This window comes from Citrus clementina, unplaced genomic scaffold (assembly GCF_000493195.1).
Source record: "Citrus clementina cultivar Clemenules unplaced genomic scaffold, Citrus_clementina_v1.0 scaffold_6, whole genome shotgun sequence".
NCBI classification, from domain to species: Eukaryota; Viridiplantae; Streptophyta; class Magnoliopsida; order Sapindales; family Rutaceae; genus Citrus; species Citrus x clementina.
In genome coordinates, this window is record NW_006262139.1 from 17885941 (window position 1) to 17899818 (window position 13878).

At 33.4% G+C, this 13878-nt stretch overlaps 1 protein-coding gene across 2 annotated transcripts; it reads right to left on the reverse strand.

Moving 5' to 3' along the window:
- Window positions 1-4631: 4631 nt before the first annotated feature.
- LOC18038991 (bromodomain and WD repeat-containing protein 1) lies at window positions 4632-10203 on the reverse strand. Of its 2 annotated transcripts, XM_024182763.1 has the most exons (11): window positions 10125-10203; window positions 9681-9966; window positions 8948-9020; window positions 8823-8843; window positions 8631-8709; window positions 8451-8496; window positions 8260-8358; window positions 7860-7928; window positions 7461-7767; window positions 7059-7192; window positions 4632-6203 (listed from the first exon to the last, which is right to left on the reverse strand). In XM_024182763.1, the coding sequence occupies exons 1-11, from the start codon at window positions 10133-10135 to the stop codon at window positions 5145-5147; spliced, it is 2184 nt and encodes a 727-aa protein (XP_024038531.1). In that variant the 5' UTR covers window positions 10136-10203; the 3' UTR covers window positions 4632-5144. The 2 variants fall into 2 exon arrangements, with proteins under 2 accessions (XP_024038531.1, XP_024038532.1); XM_024182764.1 differs by lacking the exon at window positions 8823-8843.
- Between the last annotated feature and the right edge of the window lie 3675 nt (window positions 10204-13878).

The following is a 13878-nucleotide window of genomic DNA, read 5'->3' on the forward strand; positions in this document are numbered from 1 at the left end:
ATTAATGAAACCTTCCAAGCCATTTCCTTTCACAGTTGTAAGAACTTGCGTGCGCCAAAGAATGAAATTATTCTGATCCAGCTTGACTGGTGTAACAAAGCTGAAGGAAAGATTATTTTGATTTATATTCGTCATCCGAGGCTCTGATACCATGACAAAACTATAGAAAAGAGTTGTTTGGTTAACTAGAAAGCTTAAGAAAATGAAAGAGAAAGTGAAATGAATCTGTAACTTTATTAATATTTCTTCAACATAACATCTGAGTACAAGATACACGTTTATATAGCAAGCTTGAACCAACTCAACAATTCAGGTGAGCTGGATAACTAACTTGCCAAGTCAGCTTTTATGAGCTAATCAGCTGCAGTCAGTCATACTCTGCTGCTGTGCTCTGCTTTCGATATCACTAACAGGCACTAGTGCTAAAAATAAATTATAAATTGAAAACTCACAAGCTTCCGAGTTATATAGAATTTAAACAACAATATTTTTTGAATAAATTTGAGAAGCTGAAAAAAAAAGTATCTAACAATAAACAATACACTATTCTTAAGTGAACTAAGATTCTTGTACAAAATAGCAATATTATAAATTTAACTACACTAATATGTAAATCCACATATTGCCAGATTCAGTAAATGCCTTGGCAACCTACACATGCAAAAAGGAAAAAAAAAATATTATGATAACAGGAGACACAGACCACATACCATTTGTGCTTGAACAAAAGATGTTATATAACATTCAATTTTCTTGGCGTTCAAATTGATCCACACTGTAGTTGTTTGAATCCTACATTGTATGTTTATTTATTAGAGAACATATAGATAGTTATTTAAATAATCAATTCGAAAGGCTTTAAAAAAAAAGAATTAAAACCTGAATTAAGTGAGGCCATTGTCCAAATGCAACTGTTGGCAAAGATGAAGATGGACCATGCTATATAGATAAATATGCTCTATTAGTTAAAATAACTTAGAGATTTTTAAGTGGGTATAATGATTTTCAAGTGTTACCTGGTTCAAATGAGGCATTCGATCAATTCCTTGAAGGATGCTACTAAAACTTAAGTTATGAATCGATGGATTGAATGTTGAAAATTGTTGCAGGGCTATTGGATGTGATGGACCGTTAGTAGTTGCATTTTTCTTTTGCCCTGTATAAGAGATAACACTTATTAAAACAAATGAAGTTTATATTAAAAAAACAACTATTCATAGACCACTTTATGCAAAAAAAAAAAAAAAATTGTACCTTTTGTAGTCTTCCTTTTTTGCTTCTCCAAATTACTTTTTATTCTACCATCTTTGCTGGATTCAAAACCAATTTATCATTAACAAGAACATTATGATTAGAATGGTCATCCATTTTCTTTGAATTCTCGAATATACTCATTGTTTCCATATCATCCTCCCAAAGCTTCACTGTATGTGCTAATTGTTCTTTAACAATCCTTGTTCCAGAAACTCTCAATGATACTATACTATAAATTTCGGTTCTTGCGTGCATCAGTTCACTAAGACGCAATAATTGCCCAGACTGGGTATTGTTGCCTGATAACTCAGCTGTACAATTTCCCACCACAAGTCCCTTTTTTGCTTCTTTAGTCCACCTCTTTAATAAGTAACGTTGTGGTAAGTTCATGAAATTATGTAAATAAAAAACTTTTAGAGCATGACGACATAATATCCCCATCGACTGAAATAACTTACGAGAGCATGAAATATCCATTGTAGCTAAATTTTAATCAATAGTAAACACTCTTTGTTGCCCTTCTTCATTTGCTTTATATACATAAACCTCATCATTCTTAAAAATTTCTTCCATCCTCACGGCCATGCAACCTGGATATTCTTTTTCAAATATATTCAACATTTTATTCGTGTAAGTTTGTACTGCATGGCTTCAAATTCCATTTTTTTACTATGAGACAACGAACGCTATGCTTACAACTATAATAATCTTGCAACTCCTCTAATCGCACCTCTTTTGCTTCATTGTCATGGAAAACATTATCTGTACTCTCACTTCTCTGGGTTGACTTCATATTTGCAGAAAATGTATCCAAACTAAAAGCTGGACACCACTTCTCTTTAAGTGAATGCAACTTTCTAAGCCATGAGTGATCTTCTAATTTGAATTTTTTAATCATCTCAGCGACACCAATTTCATTTGCTAAATAGGAGTACGACTTTGATGCTCGTATCCCAGCATTAACCATAGACCTTATTACAGCCCCATGAGCACTAAGTATTTTTCGGCTAGATTTTAAAAATTGCCTTTCTTCAGGTTTTGCAAGTTCATGATTATGATATGAGTATATATGAGAAATTACCCACTCTCCATCATTGACAGTAAGTCGAATCATAACTTTACAACATGTTCTTGTTTCCAAGTTATTTACTTTCTTCACCTCACATAAATCTTCATCTAATTGAAATCCTTGTTTCGAACAAACAAATTCACGTTGCCGAATTTTATTTGATGTATCTCTTCGAATGTTCCATATGCAGATACTAAACCCTTTTCTCAAAGCATATTTATTGTATAAATCATAGGCTTCTTTGTCAGAGTTAACTTTCATCCCCACTTTGATGAGTTCTTCTTTGTCACTCGAATGATCAATTGATATTATCAACCTAGTCATTAGAAAATGACCATATTATTATTACGAATAATATAATTAATTCAAATAAAAAGAGAAGAGAACCATGGCACAGTAGAGTTAATTTTGCATTAAGAGAAAATAAAAAATAAATTAGCAATTACTTGCTAAATGGCAAAATAAATTGAGGGTTGGAGAGAGAATAATGAAGGAGTTTGCAGGAAGTTGAAAAGCCTTTCAAATCGGATGTTGTGACATTTCTAATTAAGCTAGTGGCAATGTTTTGCAAGAGAATAGAGATGCGAATGGGAATTAAGAGGAGCATCAAAGCAAGATTACCAAATGCTTGTTTTTGCAGGGCAATGAAGTTGTGAATGGAAACCAGGAGGATGATGAAATTATGCCCTTTGTAGGCACTTTGTTCAATTTATTATTTTTATAATTTCTAAATAAATTAATGTTTATTGGAATTTGGAGGAGGATAGAAGAATTTTTGAAACTAGAGCAAAAATAGAGAAAATGAGGGAATTGTTTGACTTTTAATAAGTTAAAGTTTAAAAATTGATTGACACGTGTAAAAAAAATTATTGGTTAGTGGTTCCACATCATTGGAGGACATGGAACATCATATGTACTGTAAAATTTCTCATTAAGTTCTATTGTTGATTGTTATTTATTTAGACTAAAATATGTCTCTTTTTTCTATTTTTTCTTTTTTAAAAAATGAAATTTAAAGAACCTTCCATCTTCTTTAACGTCATTTACCTCGTGCTTCTCATTTGTTAGCATTTCCCATGTGGCTTTTAATACAGAGAAATGTTAATTCATCAATCCTTTTTATTATCATTTTTAAAGAGAGAATGGAGGGTTTCTTAGTATATATAAATATGAGTGATGATGCAGCCACAAACTCTTGTACAAATTTATTTTATACAAACTAATGTGTTATCAATTCATTGATTGAATGAAAATACAAAATAATGAAAATAAATCATGTGGACCAAAAGATATTCAATTTAACTAATTTTATCATGCCACATCAGTTTGTACAAAAGTTTGTGGCTATATCATTACTCATTTAAATATACACACACATAAAAGTGATTAAGTGTATGATCGCGTACTTAATATTAATATTATTCAGTATTTAAATTCACATACAGATCTAGTAAGTAAAAATATGAGAATATTCTTAATAATGCAAATCGACTAGATAGATGAGAACCACGAGCATATAAACAACGGGGTCATATAATATTTTTATTCAAATAAACTCAAAACCAAATCATGAAAATCTCAATCAATTTCAAACATAAATCATTGTTATGATAATAACAATTTTCAAGTGAACAAATTTTTGATTAAAAAAATTAAAAAAATGAAAATTACAAAATTTTGAAAATAAACAAACACTAATTGAAATTTGCACAAAGGACAAAACTACCACTGCTAGCTGTTGTAGGGAGCATTATATTACAACATGTGGCAATATTTAAATATAGGCTATGGCTAGTTTGGAGAAACTCTAAAGTAGAACACGAATCATAACCACACATGTAAAGTTATAAATAATAAAAAATATGTTATAACTTTGATCGTGTGATTATGAAAAAATATTTTACTGTAGAGCAATTCTAACATAGTCGGACCCTTAAATATATTATGTGGAATTTTTTTTTTTTTTTTATGTGGCAAGCAAAGTCATCTCTTTGTAAGCTCACCTAATTTTCTTAGGGGAATGTACAATATTAACTTTTTAATTGTCGGAACAGAGAAAAAATTAAGAAATGGTTTGAATATATTTTTAAAGACAATAGGGGGGTTTTTGTGGCTTCCCCTAAACATTGGGGAACTGACAGTATTTTTCCCAATGGAACTATCTGAATCCAAATCCAACACGAAATCCGTTTTGCAACCAATAAACCGCACTTAATTTTGAGATCAGATCAGTTTTGTTCTCTCTGTAAATAAAACTAAAAAGAGGCTAAAAACATAAAAAGCTATTATAAATAAAAGTGGGGAAATCCTAAGTAGATAGCCACCACACGATATGACGGAGAAAAAAATAATGACAACCATGGCTGAAACCGAAACTGGCAATTGGTCAAATTCTGTTTGAAATTGCAAGTTGTATACAGTCATACAGCTGTGGCATGATTTTGTACCAGTTGTTGGTGTTTGCACTTAATGGATCTTTTTTCCAAAGAGGGCTGAAGCTCTTCCCGGTCCGCCCATGGTCTGACATTACCAGCTTGTTCGTACTCTATATACCATTCTCAGATTACAATTAAATTCAGAAGTCTGTCCAGATTGTTAATGTCTTCATTAATCTATGGCTTTATGGAAATTGATAACATGGATGGAATGGGGCCTGTCTCTTTCTTGTTTATCATTACATGATTATAATGATTCCTTTCACCTTATCTGACTTTAAATAAATCAAGATGCTAATAAAGAAATTAATTACTGATTCATAAATTGCAGAAGGGGACTTCTTTTGAGATCAGTTATCTATTTACCTTTTCTCTGCATGAATTTCTTACAGCTGAAGTACCAAATCAGTATGCTTGGAATCCAATGAGGATTGCTGATGATCGTCAAGTTTCTGGTAGCTCGTTTTGTCCAGAAATGACCTACCAGTTGGCAGCAATGATTTATCTCGCGTTGGGGTAGTAATCTGACCTAGTCGCGATTTCAGATATGATAGATCAAATGTAAACGGGGGAGCAAGTGGCAAATGTTGATTTGATTTTAAGTCTTGGCTTGACCTTGATGAATCATTCACTTCATGGCTTTGGCACTGTGCTGTACTGGCTTGATCATTTCGTCTTAAACATTGTGATCCTGGGTTGCTTATTGAGCCCTTTGTTTGAGGAGAAGTTGACATGCTCGTGGTTCGTAGTGGCCACAAAGATGATGAACTGTGGTTTTTTCTCAAGCTGAAACAAAGCAAATCTGAATGAGAATAATCTGAGGTTGACTTCAATGACTGAGCTTGATTATCCAACATACTCTTGTCTGAAAACATTGTCGCTGACAGGCTGCCCTTGTCTTTTAACCCAGCAACTGAAAAGTTCAATTCTCTGGCCGCAGCAGTGGGAGGATTTGAACCTGAAATAGCCATATTGTTTCTGCTCTTTTCAACCATTTCACTTCCTGAATTCTTCGTTGCACTGCTCCTGCAAATGTCCTCTTTGAAGGCGTGGGGAATATTCTTCACACCATTGGGTTCCACTTCTACAGAAGCAGCATAAATATCCATTCTGCCACCAACTTTACTACTGTCGCACAACTCTGTCCTACCACAGCTGTTTCCTGGGACAGTTTGATTCCCAAGATGGTGTTCCAATAAATTTTGAGACATTATAGAACCCGAGTTATTATCCAGAGCAGCCTGTCTCTGTTGGACAGAGGCATGTGCAGGAGGGTTATGACATTGTGGTGCCTGAAACCAACAGTTTGAACTTGAAGACTGAAAATTGGGAGCCTCAGCTGAACATCCATGCAACTTTCGCTCGGCAACCATTTGGGCAGTTGGTCCTAAATCTCTAACAAACAACATCAAGCTTTCTCTATAACCCATATCTTGCTGATTCACCTACATGAATGAGAAATGGATTTTCAGTTCAATATCAGAAAGCAGAAATTTTAAAATACTGGAAAAAGAAGCCAACTTATTAGTAAAAATCGGACAGTTATTGCATCCAACAAGCTTGGATTCATAAATCAGAAGGCCCAAGAACTGTACAGGGGCACTAGAAGTAAGGCCCACGATCTTTGTGGAGTTGCAATTGAATACATTTCACAGGCCCAACCAATGTTTTCAATTGGTTGGCCCAGCTAATGGAACCACCAACCTTTCTGGGAGAGAGACCAGATGTTTAAAGCAGTGAAAAAATAACAAAGGCAAGAGTTTGTACTCATGTAGTGTACCAATTGAAATGGAAAGGTATTCAGTATTCTTGCATTATGTGAATGCAACAGATTAGACATCAATGAATTATCTGACACCCTGTCAAGAAAAAAGAAAGGGAACTATATGATTGCGGGGGCTTTTAAACACCATGTATCTTTCAAGATGGAGCAACCACTGGAAGTAGGGTCCAAGAAATAAGGACCCAAAGATAACAACATAAAGATCAAAAGAACAACACTGACCATTCAATGCTTTCATCAAGTAGAGAAGGTACAATCAGTGGGTTCATTGATTAATGTTGTTTTGCTAGGATCAAAATATTTGGCACAATTCCGAAATGGGAATAACTCTTGTGCAGCATGCTTTGATCCCACAAGAAGGTCCATCTATCTCATGACTATTAGAGTGTATGATGTGTCTGAGTCATCAGCCTCATGTGAATTCCATGCACATATTATTTCATTGAATTTTAGGATACCCTTGGCACATAAAAACTAAATTATATGCCAAAATGTGACAAAAGCGGAAAACACTCACATGTTTGAGAGTTTTTGAATGATTATTACTTGACAAATCAGTTGAATCATTGTCATTGAGAAATAACGACCTAGGACTGTATGTACTACGTCTATCTGCTTCAGAAAAACTAGTTCTTCTACCACCTGTAGCACCTGTTAGAGAAGAAACCATCATTTAAAAGTCAACAAAATCTAAACAAGTAGAAAGCAGCAGCTATGATAAAAAGGGAATTTGCTCAAAAAAAGTTCAAGGAAGCTATAAAAATTCATAATGAAAGCTTCAATCAGAGCCACTAGCCGCTGAAGGTTTTGGACTTTTGGTACTTTATGAGAACTAATTTCTAAAATCTCATGGAAGTTTCAAAGTTCTCTATTCTGCAGAGTAATAATAAAAAAATTAGGAAGTTCACGAGAATTTTACCCAAAAGCATTTTATTATCTCTGGCAGTAAGAGTAGATGCTGCACTAGGCTTCTCAGGGTTTCTTTGAGATCTTCTCCTAAGAATTGTTGCACCACTCACAGTTTTTGACGATACGTTAGCAGTCATGCTATTGCTTCTGAATTTTGTAGCAGGCTTCAGAATTGAGCTACTAATTTGACCCTTTGGTTCAATTTGAGGTCTTCTACCAGTTCTTCGTCGTGTCTCTGAGAATTCCAATTCGAAATTGCCCGGGTCAGTTCTAAGAGCATGAAAAACCCTCTTGCTTAGTTCATGTATTATACGAGCCTGCAAGAGTTGAAAACAGTTGACAGTAAGGAGTCATCATAGAACTCGCAAAAAATTACTTTCAGACATTGACAGAGATTTAATAGTCATACCTGCCTGAAATAAATGGATCCTGAGGAATTGAAATGCATTGCATTTCCGGATATCAAAAATACATCATGCTGCATAATAGTCCTCAATCAGCCACATTACACATCAATGTTTGCAGTAATTTTTATAATATATAGATTATCATGTTTTCACATGTAAAACATCTCAGAAATATAACTCAAAAGCAACAATTATGATGATCCAACACCTAGATATTATATATCTCATCACTCTGATGAGAAAAGAATGATCCATGCGATAGAAGCTTTTGTGTTAGAAATTCATAAACTTGAAAGAAAGCATATAACATCAAATGACTGATCGTTTAATTGAATATCAAAGAATAGAAAGGAAAAGAATGCCTATTGTCCAGAACTTGAGACAGAATAAAAAAGAGCAAACCTCAAATTGGTCAAGACTTGTATACATCCCTTCATGAAGTTTAGCCCTCATAGTGCCAAAATCCATAGGCTCTTTGATGATTTCATAATAATCTTCTACCTAACCACAGCCAATGACTCATCATACATTGCTCAAGAAAGACAAAGGAACATTTATGATTTGACATTATGAACTAATAACCAATTCCAAACCTCTTTAGTGTCGACTGGTTCAGCAAATATTTCATGGGTGTCTTTCCTAATAAGAATAAAAATTTGATGCATCATGTGTAATAAACTTTGTTATAAAATTCAAACAAATAAACATTGTGATTTATCTTCCAAAATTTCAAAAAGATCCTTTTTTTTTTTTTTATTCAAAAGAATTCCCACCTTTGTAGTATGTTGAGGATAAGCTCAAGTACGCGTTTTTCTGGCATCTGTGGGGCAGATGGCACACTTGATGGTTGATCTGTTACAGTCATAAATATATCAAGAAGGGGCATTGATATATCACTATAGCTTGAAATGGCTGTCAACATTTAATATGTGGTAATGAGATGATTACAGGAACAAGGTTGGTACCTTGATGTCTGTCATCGCATGCTGGAAGTGATTTGTGTCATACAAGACAATAAATCTATCAAATGTGACAGAAATGTAGAAGTGGGTAGTTTACAAAAACATTTGCAAGATGCATAAAGTCTCACCACTATTACTCGGTTGATATTTAAGATTTTGCTCTTCACCATCTTCCGCGCCATTCGTATCGCCATCTTCAGACTATAAACGCAACAATATGAAGACTTGATACTTTTTACAATGGTAAAACATTACCTAGACTAAATTCTAGAGTCCTACAACTATAATCCTGTAGAAACAGGATTCCATATTGCTAATTCTGTTTGCTCAAATAACATAATGGCTCGCAAACCATTGAAGGAAATACAATGTTCGTTCAGCAAGACGGAACCACATCTCATAAATTTGGAGAAATTTCTCCATTCAGAATGCATTTCTCCAAATAAGATGCCTTGGAAATTCAGAGTAAGAAGCAAGAAACAAACTTCAGAATCTTTGTGTCGGTTTCTTAAAAGCTAAAATGTTGGTAACATCCATAAATAGAACAGAACTAAATTACATTGTGGAAGGGAAAAAACCACAGAACCAGTGAAAATCGAGAGAGAGAGAGAGAGAGAGAATCATTGCACAACAAACTAGGGTGAGTTTGTCGGTTGGCCGACAGTTATTTTTGTCTTCATTTGATTAAATACCTCTTCTAATACTAAAATATGAAAAATATGCAGAGAAATCAAACTGACTGAAATATAACTCAACATCCATTAACTAAAAGCCCACAAAAACAAAAGTACAACAGAAGCAAAGGCAAAGCAAGTACCCATGAACATTTACAGAAAGAGTGAAGGATGTGAAAAAGCAGACCTCTTGAGCAATAGGCGAAACAAAAGTAGTATTAGCAGCAGCAACATCTTGAAGGGGTTTGAGTTTTCTCTTTTTTCTGGCTCTAGTGCGAGAGGCTGGTCCAACAGCAACAGCAGCAGCAGCAGCATTAGCATCAGCATTAGCAGCCGTACTCTTCTTAGTACTGTCAACCTTCACGCGCCCCATTTGCTGCTGACCCTGACACTCATTCAAATTCAGTCCAGATATTCGAGGACTCCTCCTCACATTTGATTCTTTCCACATCATCGACATTTGTACTTTTCTCCTACATCACACATTGCACATCATTACGCAGCCCACCAAACCCCCCAAAAAGAGAAAGGAAAAACATAAACCCACATCATAAATTATTTATAAACAAACAAAATGCTGTAAAGCAAACATTTTTTTCACATGCATTTGTTATTTGCCCACCGAACCCACCTGGAAGACATTCTTGAAAACTGAAATGTGGGAGGTTAACAGGTGACTCACCTGATTTGCTTTATTAAAATAAAAATAAGAAAGGAAAAAAATTGGGAATGTAATGTAATTGGCAAAAAAAGATTAAAATTAAGAATGCGTTAAGGTGTACAGGTTGTAATTGATTTGGTTTCTGTTCCTTCTAGTGATATGAATATTGCAGACAAGGAAAATACATTAACCACATCAAAATTTTGTTCTTGTCTTGTTTTGCTTTGCTTCCTATCTTGCTTAAACCCAGCTGTTTGAATAATTAATAGGTAAAGAAGAAAATTTTAAAAAGAAAGTTAAAAGAGAACCGAAGAGCATGACATTTAACATGAGAGAGAGTTGAGTTGTTGTACTTTTTAACCTTGGAATCATAGTCAGACAGTTTACTGTTTGAATCATACACGCGCCATCATAGCGCGTGAACGATACTTGGCCCATCTATCCTAAAATGATGGGCCTCGTGTTACTACAGCCAGCCCAATTTAAAGGTTAGGTACTGGCTAGCCTGACTGTTTGGTACAGCAACTTATTAGGGATAAATATTTTGACTCCCCTAAATTTTAGTATAATTACACTTTAGTGCAAAAGTAGTAGATAATTCTCAAGATTTTTAGCGATGCCAAAATACCCATTAAGTAGTGGTAGGCATACTAATTAATATGGTATTTATATTTTATTTTATACTTAATGTTGATTTTCACATTTTATATTATATTAATAACATGTTAAGGATAAATATTTTGTCTCCTCTAGATTTTAGTATAATTACACTTTAATCTAAAAAGTATCCGGTAATTTCCAAGGTTTTTAGTGATGTGAAAATACCCATTGAGTAGTGCTAGACATACTAATTAAGATGGTATTTATGTTTTATTTTATAATTAATGTTGATTCACACATTTCATGTTATATTAATAAGTTTTTTTTATTATTAAATATATATCAGTTTACCACTCTTATGTTAATTTATTTATTTTACATTTTATTTACAAGTCTTACGTTTTATTTGCATCATTTATATTTTATTTTACACTTAATGTTGATATACAAGTTTTGTGTCATATCTATAAGTTTTTGTTTTATTTACTAATAATACATTAATTTACCTATCTTATGTTGATTTACTTATTTTACATTCCATTTACAAGTCTTATGTTTTATTTACTTAATTTTATGTTTTATTTTGCACTTAATATTGATTTATAAGTTTTATGTTATATCTATGAATTTTTGTTTTATTTACCAGTATTACACCAGTTCACTACTCATATGTTAAATTACTTATTTTACTTTCTATTTACAAGTCTTATTTTCTATTTATATAATTTATGGTTTGTTTTTCATTTAATATTAATTTACAAGTTTTATTTTAAATTTACATGTCTTATATTTTATTTATAAAATTTATATTAAATTGGCTATTGATGTCGTGATTTTAATTACAGTATTATATAATAACCCATCGAGTGAATAATAAAATAATATAAGTAATTCATTTGAAATTTATAAAAATTTATTAACTATTTGATGTAGCAAATACCTCACATGTTATATCATTTGTGAATTGTGATGAAATTTGTGATAAACTTTTGAATGTCTTTAATTAACACAAGAGTTTAGAAAACATCTACTCATTTTGCACAATAGCTGGAGTAAAGTGTAATTATATCAAAATATTGGGGCAGAAAATAGAGTTATTCTCAACTTTCATCATATGATTATAGTGAGAAGGAAGACGGAGTTGGTGGGTCATCTCTTTGGATCGGCTCTCATAGACTAATACACGTAGTTAGCGAGGCTCCATCTTCTATTGTAGATTAGAATTATAAAAGTGAGAAAAAAAAAATGAAAAAAGAGACTTAGTTTAATATCATATCCTCCCTTTTCTCCAGCTAACCCACATTTTTAATCCTTTCAGTTTTTGTGTCTATTATATACATATTTTCTTTTCTTGTTGATAGGCCACAATTTTACAAACCCATTTCCGTACTCGACCTTTGCTTGTCATTGAGTTACAGATTTACGTGCTGTCTTGTGAGCCTGAAGATCGGACCATGTTCTTCACCATTTTGTTTTTCTGGTAATTGTTCTTTTCTTACTTGTATTATATGATTTATTATTCATGTTTTTACCTTTTATGCGCTTCAGCTCAAAGTTTTCATCTTTGCTTTGCTATGTAAGGAAATTTTGGCATTTGTTTGATGCTATCGTACAATTGACTTCATGTTTGGATACAATTTGGTCACAATTTGGGAATTTTTTTCTTTTATGAGAAAAATGCTCTTTTCTTTTTCAATTACTTTTTTTTTGGGGGGTGGGGGGGGGGGGGGGGGGGGGGGGGGCAATGAATGGAGTCCGGTGTTGTCAATTCTTGGTGTCTTTCCAAATTCTATTATGAAGTTAATTTGTTTTGCGGAAATGGGTTCTGGGATAATTGAGGAAAAGGCTCGGTTTTCATGCCGCATCTTTGTCCTGCTCTGGTTGTTGATAGCTCCAGAAAAAAGGGTGCTTAAAAGAGCAATCTTTTATTGAATGAGGGCTATTGGCAGAAACTTGAGGATTTTACTTTGCATTGTGAGGACTGAGGAGAAAGTTTCAAATATTTGCTTGCCCTTTGGAGAATACAATGAGCAGTAAAAAATTTAATGCAAGGTGCTTTTTTTTTTTTTTTTTGAGTAGAAGTGAACTACAGTGGCATTGAAGATTCGTCAGATGACAATGTACTCTTTATTTTCTTATTTATACATATACATGGAGGGAAGGTTCCAATTATAGTAGCATGAAGAATAATTCAAAGGTTTTTCTTTCTTCAAGGATAGTGAATTACTATGTGAGGAGATGCTTTTGAGTAGCCTTCTTGTGTTTTGTGTGCGCCAGACTGCCTGTAACTTTCTATGGATGAGATTTTGTGCAGTAGTTTGTCTGGCCACGTCTTAGGCTTTGTTTCCCAGGAAATTCTTGCAGCAGAAAATCGGGAATTTGACCTAAAGTATTCTTTTAGAACAAAATTGCTGGTGCATGGACGGATGTTCGATATCAGCTAATCACCTCTTTTTTTCTGGAATTGATAGTTCATTATATATAGCTTAATTTCATGCTTGATTTCAACCACTTCAAAGTTGTTTGCAAATATTCATGGATGGGTTATGTGTTTCATGCTTCATTTCAAACACTTCAAAGTTGTTTGCAAATATTCATGGATGGGTTATGTGTTTCATGCTTGATTTCAACCCCTTGAAAGTTGATCCTAAATATTCATGAATGGGTTATGCATATCGTTTGTAACAGGTTGAATAAAAGAAACCAGCACATCATACATTAAAATCCAGTATGCAATATCGAAGTATATTAGATTATTGTGGTTATCGTGAACAAACCAATCTTAGGGTGTAGGTTACGACATATATTGATAACTTGAGCATTTACATTATATTGGTTCTCATGTTATGTAGGAGGTTGAATAAAAAAAAACTAGCACATCATACATTAAAATCCAGTATGCAATATTGAAGTATTTTAGATTATTGTAGTTTTCGCGAACAAACCAATCTTAGGGTGTAGGTTACGACATATATTGATAACTAGAGCATTTACATTATATTGGTGTCAACTTGGCCTTTGTGTCTGCACGTCATTGTATCATTTGCTTTGACTGCACTCCGTTATCTTTATTGATCCTCATTTTCTTTATTTGTACATGGATGTAGACTTGCAAAAAATTCAG